Below are 15,422 nucleotides of genomic sequence, written 5' to 3' on the forward strand. Positions count from 1 at the left end.
GGACAATCGATCAGGAATTCCATTCAGAAGTCCAACAGCGGAGTCACAGGAATACTTGAGAGAGTTGTTTGTTCAGGAGAGAAAGACTCCATTGGCTCACTGATTAATAAGCCTAATTATTTTTTATTCTATGTTAAGTTACAGTTTCTTACACAGATACAAGTATCCTGGGGTTTCACAAACAAACTGGACTGGTCTAACACCACAAGATGGGCCACGGCAGACTGGATTGGCTAAGGAGACTCCTATCTTTTGATGTGTGCTACTGGAAATGTTCTACCAGTCCACAGTAGCCAGGGTGGTGTTCTACGCTGTGGTCTCCTGGGGAAGCAACCAGAGCACAAAAGGAACACAATGCCTGCACAGGATTATCAGGAAAGCCAGCGTCATCACAGGACGAACCCTGGACACACAATACAATTTACTTGTGTAGAGCCCAAAAGCACACAAGAAGTGCCACAATGGGCTTTAACAGGCCCTCCTGCCTTTTGACAGCCCCCTCAGCCTTGACTCTCTAAGGAAACAAAGGAAAACTCCAAAAAAAACACTTGTAGGGGGGGGGGAAAAATGGAAGAAACTAGGAAGCTGTTGTGGAAAAGAGGATGGTGACAAAATTGTATGCGGTTATGAAAATTCCCCTCCAGGTGGTGCGGTCCTGGAGAACTTTTAGCCACAAGCTTATTCCACCATGGTGTGCTAGGAAGCAGCTCTGACAGTCTTTTCTGCCGGCTGCTATCAGGCAGTTCAATGTTTCCTCTCGACGTCCCAAACTAAATGCTTATACTCTTAAATTCATTTTGCAATTTCTGCACAACATTCATTACTGATTGATCGACTGTTTGATTATTGATTGTATTATTTGTCCTGTTAGTCTGTAGCCTTGTTTTTTATGTTTCTGCTGCTCTATGTATCTGAATTTCCTCTTGCAATTAATGAAGTTTATCTAATCTGATGTAATCTAAACAAATTCTTTTTTGAGGAAAAAAATAAATAATGCAAGAACTTTTCTGCTAAAATTAAATCAGACCATCCATCTATTTTCCAACCCGCTGAATCCGAACACAGGGTCACAGGGGTCTGCTGGAGCCAATCCCAGCCAACACAGGAACCAATCCCGGGCAGGATGCCAACCCACCACAGGACACACACACAAACACACCAAGCACACACTAGGGACAATTTAGAATCGCCAATCCACCTAACCTGCATGTCTTTGGACTGTGGGAGGAAACCGGAGCGCCCGGAGGAAACCCACACAGACACGGGGAGAACATGCAAACTCCACGCAGGGAAGAACCAGGAAGGGAACCCAGGTCCCCAGGTCTCCCAACTGCGAGGCAGCAGCGCTACCCACTGCGCCACCCTGGAAACATCATATTCAATTTTAAAATCCATTTTGTTTCAGCACGTTGTCTTTGGGCCGCTCACTGCTGCAGTGGTAGACTGTCTGGAGTTTGCATGTTCTCCCCGTATCTGTGTGGGCTTCATCCCACAGTCCAAAGAAACGCAGGTCAGGTGGATTGGCATTTCCTAAATGGGCCCTAGTGTGTGACTGGGGTGTGTATTCGCCCTGCGATGGACTGGCACCTTGTCCAGGGTTTGTTTCCTGCATTGTGCCCTATGCCAGGTGTGGTTGTCTCCAGCAGGTCCCCTGCCCCAGTGCAGGATTAAGCAGGTTAGCAAACGCCAGACTGACGTTGCCTTTGTGTGATCACGTGGAGTCGGCTTCTAAACCAAAGCACTGCAAAAAGAGTGGTATGAACACAATAAAGAAAATTGATCAATTCTGAAATAATAAATCTGTTGTTTTAATCATTCATTTATTGCATTTTTAGTTTGTTCAGTGTATAAAAATGTACAAACATCATAAACAAAAAATGCAATTATATGCATTTAAAGGATTTTTGTGGAGTATTGGAAAACCAATTTTACAGCAACTTTTTTATAAATATGTTGAATATTAATTAATGGGCGTTCTGAATTTAAATGCAGTTTGTACAAACATAGGAGGGGTGTAGGTGTGAAGGAACTAGCTGGACCCCTAAAAGTGAGGTGGCTGCAGTCTCAGTTCTGTCAAAGTGTCCAGCGACAAGTCCCAGCAAACCTGCCACAGAATTTCCAAACAGGTTTGCTTCACTTTCAGTTCTTTTGGTTTTTGATTTAACATTAAAAGCCTCCGACCCTGACTGGGCTTTGGTAGTTTCAGTGTGTCAAAAGACCGGATGATGATGATGGTGGAGGGTACTGCATCAGGGCCTTACAAAGCTGATCCATCAGCTCAACTTCAGCTTGTGGATGGGCTCACAGCCATCTCAGTTTATTGTTTTTTGACGTGAATGAAAACCAGTTTACTGAAGCAGAAAAATAGGAACAGTGCAAAGGGCAGATGGAACCATAGACACGTGACATGTTGTTCTCAGGAGCCGATTTCCACCCTGACCACTAAACACTATACAATGCTGACCAGGCAAGAAGTTGTTAATATGCTCCAGCAGTTTCCCACGGAACACTGTGACTCAGTGTCACATGAGGCTGCCTAAGTCACAGGTTTTGACCTCGACATTTTCTGTAATGTACATCTGCAAGGCTGAATCAGTGCTCTAAGTCAGCATTCTCCAAAGGAAGTGTGTTTCACCATTGTGGCTTTCAAGATTTCTTTTTCTTGGTCAATTTACTCTCCCCCTCACCAAGGAATGAGAATAACTGACCAAACAGCCATGTGTCTGGTGCAAGTCTAGGGCAATTCTAAAGACTTAGTAGTTGCGGTGAGTAAAGTGAGCGCCAGTATTCACCCTGCTCATAAAGGAGACAAAAAACAGAACAGGCCATCAGTTTCAGCAGGTTGGTAAACACGATACACTCTTCTTCTTTCGGCTGCTCCAGATAGGGTCTGGCACAGCAGATCATCTTCTTCCATATCCTCGTCATCTTGTTCTGTCACCCCTATCACCTGCATGTCCTCTCTCACCACATCCACAAACCTTCTCTTAGGCCTTCCTCTTTTCCTCTTCCCTGGCAGCTCTATCCTTAGCACCCTTTCCCCAATATACCCAACATCTCTCCTCTGCACATGTCCAAACCAACACAATCTCGTTGACTCTCTCTGACTTTGTCTCCCACCTGAGTTGACCCTCTAATGTCCTGATTTCTAATCCTCCCCATCCTTGTCATACCCAGTGCAAATCTTAACATCGTTATCTCTGCTACCTCCAGCTTTGTCTCCTGCTTTCTAGTCAGTGCCACCGTCTCCAACCATATAACACAGCTGGTCTCACTACCATCCTGTAGATACACCAAGATTAATTTATTTAAATTTTTGGAGTGGTGCATTGGTTAATGCTGCAACCTCCCAGCTCTAAAGACTGAATTCGATTCCCAGCCTGATTAGTGCAGGGTTTCTACAGTCCTCACATGTCTGTGTGGGCACTCTGGTGGACTGTAAAGACCTGCGTGTTAGATTAACTCCCATCTTTAATGTGACACTGTGGATCCAGTGGTGAAATGCTGTCTCCATGCCTGCTATGGAAACATATAGAACTTTTGTCGCCAGGGAAAAATTTGGATTTTTAAGAAGCTCCTTAAATAAATAAATAAAAATAAAAAATACTAAATAACTAAGTGTAAAAACTACAGCACACTCCACAATCAATATGTTAATTGGAGTGAAAAGAGAAAATGAAAAATTTGGGACTACTGTCAACAAACTGTGCAGACAAAACTGCCTCCATATTGAGGACTGGGGAATGACGGCAGGACTAGTCACTTTGTCAAGTCTCACAGTGATGGTGGGTGTAAACAAGCCCACTGGTAATATGGGTTGGTCCTGTGTTCAAGTACATAAAGATTTGAAAGGTGCTCTTGGTGTGTGCAAATGGTGGATTACTCATTACTGTCTGCTGGAATCAGCACGCCATCACCACGTTCTCTCTGGGTACTCCGGCAGACGTAACGTGGCACTGGGTGAGAGAGAGTGAGTGAGCGAGCTCAGTTATAAACTGGCATCCCATCCAACATTAGCTCCTGCCTTGTGTCAAATGCTATGTGAGAACAGGCTTAAGCCCCCCCATGACCACAACAGAAAAGGCAGGTTTAAGAAGGCATACAGATCCTACAATAAACTATCATTTTTGCGTAGAAAATTTTAATCTCATAGTCCACATTTACACTCATTAAAAAAGAAAAACGGTTAGATTTTTTTTCTATCTAACGTCTACACCGCCCCCCGCCCCCAACCCCAACCCCGGGGAGCACCAGCCTATAACAGCAGGTTCAGCAAACGGCAAGAATCAATCCAGGGTAGGATGCCAGTTCACTGAAGACCACATTCATCCTCAGATGTGTCAATTTAAAGACACCAATCATCTAAACACAGATTTGTATGTTGGTGGGTCTATTAAGCTGTTTCGATCAATTGATAGACACACACACACATAAATATGAATGAAAAGGAAAAAAAATTAAAAAGAAAAACTTCCAGTCAGAGAGGCGCTATACAGGTATATTGGTTGTCGGTATAAAGGAGCTCCCTTAGACTTTCTCTACACACTTCTTGTTGGCTGAAAGTCCTCCATGTTGCTGTGTCAGAGAGGAAGTACAGTGTTGTTCACAATGACACTCAGTTTTTTGCAAATAAATTCTTTAAAAAAAAAAAATCAGACAATGTGATTTTCTGGATTTTTTTTTCTCATTTTGTCCCTCATAGTTGAGGTATACCTATGATGAAAATTTAAGTCGGAGAACTTGCACAATTGGTGGCTGACTAAATAATTTTTTGCCCCACTGTAAAAGTGGCCTCGTGAAGTCCAACGTTTTCCTAAAAGCGAAAGCAGAGCTTCACCATATGCTCGTGTCAGCGGGGGTGCAGCTTAAGCACACGCAGGCAGACACAGACAGGCCTATTTGATCTTATGTTATTTTTTCGAGATACAAATAAATATCCGATTTGGACGAAATAAATATTGGTAAAAGTCCACCATTTGTGCTTATCTAAAATACTGTTTTCAGATTTGGCTCCACCCCTACATTACAGGGTACGGCAAAACGTTTAATCTGGACCTACACCAGATCCAGGATGTCACATAAAACTGAACTCGCTCACGTTCAAGTTCTTCAGTTGCAAATACGTTACGTTAAGTTCACCGTCAGCTTGTTCAATGAATGCACTCTTCTGAACCAGTTCATGCACAAAACTGATCACATTTCTAACTTCAGTATTTAGTAGACACAAGGGTCTAAAGAGGCCTGCTAGGCTTGGCGCTACTTCTTCTCCTTGGCAGTGGGAGATTCCGTGTATTCTTTCAAAATAAAAGAAAAGGCTCCACTGGTTAATATTTAAACAGATTTAAGTACTTCAGGTGTTCTTAGTGGCTAAGGCACTGAACTTCAGCCACATAGTTGTTGGTTCATTTCTCACCTCAGCCCCACTAAGTAAATCATTCAACCTGCCTATGCACCAATTGTTAAAAAAATAAATACCTGAAAACAGCTCTAATGTTTCCTACTCCTGTAATATGCGTAGCTAAAAAGGTACAATAATAAGACGTCAGGGTCTTGCTCTTAAATATCCCACTGGACCAAAGAGAATATCTGCCTTTAGCAACTACTCTCACTATTTGTGACTCATTATTTGAATCACAATCAACTCCTTTCCCATTCTGCCCAACCACCCCGACTCACCATTGATGTTGTTAGCCAGATGGTTCATCATTGACCCAGACTCGCAGGCTTCAATGTAAAACACCATCTGTGGGAAAGAAAGTAAGTGAGTGTGGGCTACAAACAAAGTACTGAAGCATACAAGAAGTAGCGAGACCAGGTCATCATAACCCTTATTCAGTTTTTATAAAAATGGAAAGAGTTTAATATTTGTAAGCAAATCTTAATATTCGCAAGGGACACTTTATTTATTACCTACATAAGATGTGATACCATTTCCCAACAACTTTCCTCCACCACCACCACCACATGTGTGTGTCACTCAGTGACCAAACACAAAAGGATTTCTTTTATACTTTTAACCAAGTTACAAATGAGCTTGTGATGTGGCACAGGTGAAGTCTTAGGATAAACAAAAGGGGGTCATCCTCTGTGTACTCCTAGATAACTGCTACTGCTCCACACCCCTGCAATGTGTTGGTTAAGTGGACACCGGACACTTCTGAGACAAGGTGAAACATTTAGTGCACCCTCTCTCCCCCATTGCTATGTACCTGTATCCTGAACAGAGGAAACTGGCTGATGGCAACTGGAACCTGAATGGCTACAGAAGGAATTTAAAAACAACTTTGTAAAATTACCAATCCTGAAACTTGCTGCCAGCTGGTGAGGTTTCTATTTTCCACCACTTCTCTCCCTGTCCCATACCAAATACTTTAACAATCTTGATTATAAAAAAAAGTCAGCACTCATACCTTTTTGTACTTCTTGTGTTCATACATGTAATATATAGTCTTGTTCAGGTCCTTCACATGCAGCTAAAAAGTAAAAGTTAAAGCATTACTCCATAAACTAAAAATACAGGCTCCTTCACCAACATATCCCAAATTAATCTAAGCCTCCTGCTTTCGCAATCACTCACATCATCATCAGGGAAGGCTAACAGGCCAGGGGCTCCGTGATCCGTGAAATAAACAAAGACGTGGTCGTTGGGTCCACTAAAAGAGAAAAGCAAATTGTTCTTCAGACAACAATGGCATAGCCCAGGGTTGGCGAACTCTAGGCCTCGAGTGCATTCTTACCATCTTCTTAATTAGTGACCATTTTTTGCTGCTGATTACTTCTTTTAATTATCTTGACTCAGGCCCCATAGTTGTTTCATTTTCTTTAACTAGCAGCCAAACAATAATGAGACACAAAACAAGCCACCACATGACCAGCTCCCCTGTGCCCATCACACAATATATAAAATTAAAGAGAGGTGATGGTCTTGGTAAGGTTGATCTCTCAGGTCACCAAAACATTTTGACGGTGCTCTTAGAAAGAACAGAAAAACAATAGTTTTCGAAATGTGTGCTGTGGCAGAATGAAAGCAGCAACAAGCCATGGAATTAAATAACGGGCTTAATAAACAGCAAGAATTGGCTTCTCATTAAGAAAGTGATTGGAGTGAAATTGGTTGGAGTTTGAAGCCCCAGTTTAGCTGGTCATCTGTTAGCTCGTTTCACATCTCATTTCTGCTTGGCTGTCATTTAATGAAGAAAGGAATCAATTCAGAGGGCTGAACTCTAACAGGGCTTTTAAAGTGAGGAGGAAAAAGTTAATTAGCAGTGAAAACTGGTCACCGATTAGGAAAAGAGTTAGAATGAAAACCTGCAGCCACTGCGGCCCTCCAGGCCTGGAGTTCACCACCCCTGGCATAGCCTAACCTGACTAACACCCCTAACTGGGCATTTGTGAAACATAGGAGAAAATGTGAAGTCAATTCATTAAATCGTTAAATTAAGAAATCCATTGGGAGATAAAGGGTCACATGGAACAACCTACCTCTTCAACACCTTTCCAGATCCTACTCCTTTCACTGCCTCAGCGTTTCCTTCAAGTACTGCCAGGAAGTTTTTAGGTGTGACATCCTAGATTAAAAAATGAGAAAGAATATACACAGCAGTAAAGTCAGCAAGGTAAATGTGTGGCTTTTACCCTCCATTAAAAGAGCTCATTTAAAATTAGTGGGATATGAAGAATCAGCCACCAAAAACAATACAAAAAATAAACCTACAGAATGATTAGGTTGTGCCGGTCATAAAAACCTGAAATGGATTGGTTGGTCTGCAGCACAGATGTGAACCACCTCGTTTTTTTTGTTATTATCTCCAGCTGACCCCTTCAAAATAGTCAGAGGACAGAAAAATGGGAAAAAGTGCACAATTGCTAAGAGGAAATTAGCAACAAACCAAAAGAGGAATGTCTGTTGACAAAGAAACTAAAAACAAAAGACTGGTTTCACAAGAGTCTGATTTTCTATGAAAACCAGAGCATTGCCTTACTCAGACACAAATTACAAGGAGTTGTTTGCTGGGGTACCATTATTCAGCTGGAGCCAAAATGCTAATCAAGTGAAGACGAGAAAGCCATGAATTTCACATCGGAATGCAAGAACCTAAATCACTAAGCCACACGTGTTCACAGGTCAAATCCGTAATCTCGGACAAATGGAACAGGTGCTACACTGGAGTCTATAAGCCAGTCTTCATGACTCGAATCAAGGTGCCTCTTGGGAAGTAGTCCTTAGCAACCAAGCAAGGTCTCTTAACAACCTATTATCAACCCTCAGAAATGGCAGTATGGTCCACTTAAATTGCTTTTTTTTAAGGCAAGGGAATAGCATTAAAATACACACATGAGAATAAAGTTTGAAAACTTAGCTTTCAAAATATTACAATCTCATGAACTGAAACATACTCATCTAAAGCAAAAAAAAAATTCTAAAAATGGTCAAAACAGGTTTTCCAATTCTTGACAAATTAGGGACACCACAAAGCATGACATTATGACTACAGCTCAGGCCTCATGTGGAAAACAGACACAGACATACTGTAAGCCTTCATGCAGGTGTGGAGTGTAACAGGACATACTCCATTGCACACGGTAGCAGCTGTGAACAGTACAAAAGGAAAAAAAAAAAAAAAAATGCAAAGCCTGGTGGTCCAAATTTACCAAATTTCATCTTAGCAAATCACCATTCATACACTCTCTGAACCTACTTTGCTAGTATTGGGCCATCGTGATAGCTGCCAGTTGGGTTTGGTTGATTTAAGCCTGGATGGAATGCCAATACATCACTCATAACACAGGTTATTGTGAGAGTGGGTGTGTGTAGGAGTGTAATGCTGTAAAACCAAAAAAAAAAAAAAAAAAAAAAATATATTCCCCTTTTACCGCATGCTAAATATGACTCTTAACATTTGTGTTTTATTTCAGAATTATTTAGATAATGGCTCTTAACTTGCGGGCTCGGAGCTTGTGTAGGAAAGCGGACATTTTTGTAATCAAAATGTTCTGTTAACTGAAACAGGATGGCAGGTACAAATGACCTTATTAGATCATTAATATTCATGGAGGTGGTTTTCTAAGAGTGTTGAATTTAGGACAGGATAAAATACTGGGGTGTCTGTAAAATAGACAGACAGGAATTCTGGGAAAAGGATAAAATTCTTAAGAGTGTTATTGTTTATTAGAATGTCAAGTATTTGGTCAGTAACACTATTTGCATAGTTTTGGCTCTGTATGCCACCATAATGGATTTGAAATGAAGAAATCATTACGTGACTTAAGTGTAGACTTTTAGCTGCAATTCAAGAGGTTTAACAAAAATACTGCATAAGGCGTTTAGGAATGGCAGATATTTTTATACATGGTCCCCACATTTTCAGCGGTTCAAAAGTATTTGGACAAACTAACAATCAAATATATTGATCATTTTCAATATTTGGTTGAAAGTCCTTTGCAGACAATGACTGCCTGAAGTCTGAGCCCATAGCCATCTCCAAGTACAGTGGAACCTCGGTTCACGAACCCCTCGGTACACGTACAACTCTGTTTACGACCAAAAAGTTCGCCAAACTTTTGCCTCGGTTCACGACCACACACTCGGTATACGAACAAGCCAGTTTCCCTTTCGGTTTGTGCGCGCTGATGATTTCCGCACGTGTTGCATTGTTCTCGGTCAGACGTGAACTGCTGAACTGCTGCAATGTAAGAGAGAGAGCAGGCAGGCTCATGTGCTGATGAGAGAGAGACAGAGGGGGAGAGAGAGAGAGAGAGAGCAGGCAGGCTCGTGTGCTGATGAGAGAGAGAGAGGGAGAGAGAGAGAGAGAGAGAGGGAGAGAGAGAGAGAGAGAGAGAGCAGGCAGGCTCGTGTGCTGATGAGAGAGAGAGGGAGAGAGAGAGAGAGAGCAGGCAGGCTCGTGTGCTGATGAGAGAGAGAGAGGGAGGGAGAGAGCGCAAGCAGGCAGGCTCGTGTGCTGATGAGAGAGAGAGAGAGGGAGAGAGAGCAGGCAGGCTCGTGTGCTGATGAGAGAGAGAGAGGGAGAGAGCGCAAGCAGGCAGGCTCGTGTGCTGATGAGAGACAGAGAGAGAGAGAGAGAGAGAGAGAGAGAGGGAGAGGGAGAGAGAGCAGGCAGGCTCGTGTGCTGATGAGAGAGAGAGGGAGAGAGAGAGAGAGAGAGAGAGAGCGCAAGCAGGCAGGCTCGTGTGCTGATGAGAGAGAGAGAGAGAGAGAGAAGGCAGGCTCGTGTGCTGATGAGAGAGAGAGAGCAGGCAGGCTCATGTGCTGATGAGAGAGAGAGAGCAGGCAGGCTCGTGTGCTGATGAAAGAGAGAGAGCAGGCAGGCTCGTGTGCTGATGAGAGAGAGAGAGCAGGCAGGCTCGTGTGCTGATGAGAGAGAGAGAGCAGGCAGGCTCGTGTGCTGATGAGAGAGAGAGAGGGAGAGAGAGAGAGAGAGCAGGCAGGCTCGTGTGCTGATGAGAGAGAGAGAGAGAGAGAGAGAGAAGGCAGGCTCGTGTGCTGATGAGAGAGAGAGAGAGAGAGAGAGAGAGAGAGAGAGAGAGAGAGAAGGCAGGCTCGTGTGCTGATGAGAGAGAGAGAGAGTTTGACTATTGTTTTGTTGAAGTTGGCATTTAGCCTGACTGATAATAGCTAATGAAATGAATTGTTTCCATTTAGGTTACATTGTTTTAGGGGCAGCAAGTAACCCTTGGCTTCTGTAACCTTTTTCAAAGGCAATTGCCAGGATACAAAAACCCGACAGGAGCAGCTGCAGTGGCTCCAAGCTTTTGGTTAAGGTAATCTGAGGTGCAGTCCTTTCAGTGGAGGTGCCCAAGGAGCAGTGATCCCTTGGCCCGTTGCTCTGTTTTGAGGCTAAAGTTGCCAGCCTTGGCTATATTGCTTGATTTCAGTGTTTTTGAGATATAAGTGGTGAGTGGATGTCATTATAGGTAAGTAATGCTGGGTGTATAAGTAAATCAAGGCTCATAATTTAGGTTATTTTCAGCATTAACTTGTCCACCGATATAAAAAGAACCGTAGGGGTTAAAGTGCCTTTAGTGGACACTTTTACACCACAAAGCAAAGCATAAGCCCTGCAATGAATGGGCATTCTAGCTCGGTTTGTTTCCTGCCTTTGTGCCCAGTGTTCTCCTTCTACCTATGACCGTAAATTAAACTAAGCATGCTTGAGAATGTTATACTAAAAATATATTCTTTTGGTGCCATTTTTAGTGGTATGCTAAAGTCTTCTGATGTTAACACTTACTTTCCATACATCACAAAGAATAGAACAAACATCAGCCATGAACTTTTTTTTTTTAAACCCCAACACAACAGTACAGTATGTAGTTAATAATAATAATACTTTGCATTTATATAGCGCCTTTCTCACTAATTAAAGCGCTTAGCAATTGCAGGTTAAGGGCCCAACAGAGCAGAGTCCCTTTTGGCATCTTGCGGGATTAAACCGGCAACCTTCCGATTGCCAGTGCAGATCCCCAGCCTCCGAGCTACCACTCTGCCCAGTTACAAACTGCAATGTGAAAAAGTTTGTCCATTTGATGGTGAATTATCAGACTCCGTTAAAAAAAAAAAAAAAAATGTAATATTATTCACTTGTAAATGAAGCACCAATTTGAAAGCCTCTCTGCCAGGAGACAAACAATGTAATGAGCCCTGTCATACACAAAAGGGTACATCCTAGTGAAATGAATGCAGCTTCCCATCTCAGTTTATTAAGCTTCTGGCAATCATTACTTACTTGATATAAATTGCATAATTAATTTTGCACTGTTTACAAGTTTCTACAAGCCTTTTTGTATTATACTGCAATCTCTTAACTAAAATAAATATTGACTGAAAAAATACATCACTGTCATTATTCAGTTCAGGGCAGCATGCTCTCATTGGGCTTATCTGTAGTGTAAACACACAGAGTAGTTTGTGTTTGCCATAGAACTGTACTAGTAGGCTGCTTATTTTATTTAAACAAAAAAAAAAAAAAATACAATAGAAAAGTGTAATGCCAAGGATTTTACCAGGGGAAAGCTGGGGTTGAGTGTGGGTGGAAGGTGGGCATTTTTATTTACAGCAATTGTGCAAATTAGTGCAAATCATGTCACTACCATCAGTGTCCTATAGAATATACACAACTATAAAGGTATGTTCTTCCATTTAAACAGTATTTTTTATTTAAACCAACAGTGCATATGTAGATTTAAACACGTCACTGCAAATTGTAGCTTATTAATAACAAATAAAAGATACAATTGTTTTTGCTTATAAAAAGGAATCAGAACAAAAGTATACTCTAAGGCCAAAGAAAGAAGCAGAAGTTTCTTATTGCTTACAGTTGTGCTTGAAAGTTTGTGAACCCTTTAGAATTTTCTATATTTCTGCATAAATATGACCTAAAACATCATCAGATTTTCACTCAAGTCCTAAAAGTAGATAAAGAGAAACCAGTTAAACAAGTGAGACAAAAATATTATACTTGGTCATTTATTTATTAAGGAAAATGATCGAATATTACATATTTGTGAGTGGCAAAAGTACAGTTTGTAGACCTTTGCTTTCAGTATCTGGTGTGACCCCCCTTTGCAGCAATAACTGCAACTAAACGTTTCTGGTAACTGTTGATCAGTCCTGCACACCAGCTTGGAGGAATTTTCACCCATTCCTCCGTACAGAACAGCTTCAACTCTAGGATGTTGGTGGGTTTCCTCACATTAACTGCTCGCTTCAGGTCCTTCTACAACATTTCGATTGGATTAAGGTCAGGAATTTGACTTGGCCATTCCAAAACATTAACTTTATTCTTAACGTTAACCATTCTTTGGTAGAACGACTTGTGTGCTTAGGGTCATTGTCTTGCTGCATGACCCACATTCTTTTGAGATTCAGCTCATGGACAGATGTCCTGACATTTTCCTTTAGAATTTTCTGATATAATTCAGAATTCATTGTTCCATCAATGACGGCAAGCCGTCCTGGCCCAGATGCAGCAAAACGGGCCCAAACCATGATACTACCACCACGTTTCACAGATGGGATAAGGTTCTTATGCTGGAATGCAGTGTTTTCCTTTCTCCAAACAGAACGTTTTTCATTTAAACCATAAAGTTCTATTTTTGGTCTATATTTCCGTCCACAAAACATTCTTCCAATAGCCTTCTGGTTTGTCCACGTGATCTTTAGCAAACTGCAGACGAGCAGCAATGTTTTTTTTTGGAGAGCAGTGGCTTTCTCCTTGCAAACCTGCCATGCACACCATTGTTGTTCAGTGTTCTCCTGATGGTGGACTCATGAACATGAACATTAGCCAATGTGAGAGAGGCCTTGAGTTGCTTAGAAGTTAACCTGGGGTCCTTTGTGACCCCGCCGACTATTACACGCCTTCCTCTTGGAGTGATCTTTGTTGGTCGACCACTCCTGGGGAGGGTAACAATGGTCTTGAATTTCCTCCATTTGTACACAATCTGTCTGACTGTGGATTGGTATTGTCCAAACTCTTTAGAGATGGTTTCCTAACCTTTTCCAGCCTGATGAGCATCAACAACTCTTTTCCTGAGGTCCTCAGAAATCTCCTTTGTTCGTGCCACGATACACTTCCACAAGCATGTGTTGTGAAGAGCAGACTTTGATAGATCCCTGTTCTATAAATAACACCAGGTGTCCACTCACACCTGATTGTCATCCCATTGATTGAAAACACCGGACTCGAATTTCACCTTCAAACTAACTGCTAATCCTAGAGGTTCACATACTTTTGCCTCTCACAAATATGTAATATTCGATCATTTTCCTCAATAAATAAATGACCAAGTATAATATTTTTGTCTCACTTGTTTAACTGGTTTCTCTTTATCTACTTTTAGGACTTGAGTGAAAATCTGATGATGTTTTAGGTCATATTTATGCAGAAATAAAGAAAATTCTAAAGGGTTCACAAACTTTCAAGCACAACTGTACAAAGCAGTGGTGCTAAAAAAAATAAAAACTACAATCAAAGAAACAACCTAGTCAAAGACACCAGTCACCACCTGGAAGTCGATAATCAGAACTTTGGAAACTTGCAGAGCAGCCTTGCTGGTCCTGACTGCGCCGTGCAGGTAGTGTTGGTGAGAACTACGGTTTGTTTAGTGTTGTAGTGTTTGTTACATGTTCATTCTTCATATCCCTACTCATTTTTGGAATAAATATTTTTATTGTTACTGCTTATTTTACTAGTGAGACCGTTAGACATCTACAGTCCACAAATTAAACTACAATTGTCCACTCTACAACACCATCTTTTAAAGAAATGAAATCAATAGACTATGCTAACAAGGGGCAATTCATTTCTAAACCTGAGTGCATTCCAGTATGAAACAGACTTTTCTTACCGCCCCTGTGTAATCCTTCAAGGCTCCTTTGTAGACATCAGTACCATTCGGCCTATTGATTACGATTCCTTTGGTGGGATTTCTGCAAGTGAACACAAAAGGATGAAACAATATTCACACTCAGGAAAGAATTAGTTGCCAATAGCTGTGAGAAATTGTCTTGCTGCTGCCTCCTAGCTTAAAGCGTTCTACATGCACAAAAGGGAGTGCAAGAAGTAACTTCCTTTTTCAAAAGTCTGAAATAACCATTGTCCCCCGCAGTGATCATTGTTGGCCTTCTATTCTGAACAAACATGAAAGGGGTAACACAACAAACTGCTGCATCAGCATGAAGTTTAGCTGTTCATTGCATGCCTGTTTTTCTTCATTGCAGATTTGTTCAGAGACACACTCGTGCCATTTTTTTTGTGCTCCAGAGGCCTAAATCACAAACTAATAGTTAGGAAACATGGAGAAACAAATGAGCCTGTAAACCAGCACTCTGAACATAATCAGTTTCGACATGTCGGCACACATGGTATTAGAGACCTATGCTCAAGTTGGAGACCTTGCCACAGAACAAATTAATGCATTGGTTGACTATAATCTGGACTCCTGGAGAAGCTGAGGTTTCACTGAAAAGATACAGTAATTGCTGAATTCTGGAAGGGGAGTTAACATTTACGTATATTTATCGTCTACACCCTCCCATTCCCGAAAGAAATCACCAAGATAAGGCTTAGGGGGAAACACTAAATGAGTCTAAATTAGCAGTAGTATCTGAAAACTACACAACAGCAGGGTCACGAGAGCTAGCCTGACTCATGGAAACTGGCACACGGCCACCTAAGGAGGAACTGGCAGGAATAGCTGGTATCTATTCACATCACTTAGTAAATATTCAGGTTCCACAGATAAATAGCACATTTTACAAACCTCCCCCCAGGCATAGATCACCCGACTAAAATATTGTTACATACAAGGTATTTACAAAGGAAATGGCAGCGATAAATGACTGTATATCCTAACCACCCTCTACAGATGGCATTAACACAGCAACACAGAGGGCAGCCTCC

General features: G+C 41.7%; 1 protein-coding gene across 2 annotated transcripts in view; it reads right to left on the minus strand.

Annotated features, from left to right (window-relative positions):
- Positions 1 to 15,422, minus strand: part of lgmn (legumain) — a 45,945-nt gene that overhangs the window by 12,468 nt on the left and 18,055 nt on the right. For both annotated transcript variants that reach the window (XM_028821776.2, XM_028821778.2), the window contains 5 exons: positions 14,368 to 14,449; positions 7,483 to 7,568; positions 6,578 to 6,653; positions 6,411 to 6,473; positions 5,677 to 5,743 (listed from right to left, as the gene is read on the minus strand). In XM_028821776.2, the coding sequence (XP_028677609.1) occupies positions 5,677 to 5,743; positions 6,411 to 6,473; positions 6,578 to 6,653; positions 7,483 to 7,568; positions 14,368 to 14,449 (374 nt within the window). The remainder of the gene's footprint in view (positions 1 to 5,676; positions 5,744 to 6,410; positions 6,474 to 6,577; positions 6,654 to 7,482; positions 7,569 to 14,367; positions 14,450 to 15,422) is intronic.

The sequence above is a fragment of the Erpetoichthys calabaricus genome, chromosome 16 (assembly GCF_900747795.2).
Source record: "Erpetoichthys calabaricus chromosome 16, fErpCal1.3, whole genome shotgun sequence".
NCBI lineage: Eukaryota > Metazoa > Chordata > Cladistia > Polypteriformes > Polypteridae > Erpetoichthys > Erpetoichthys calabaricus.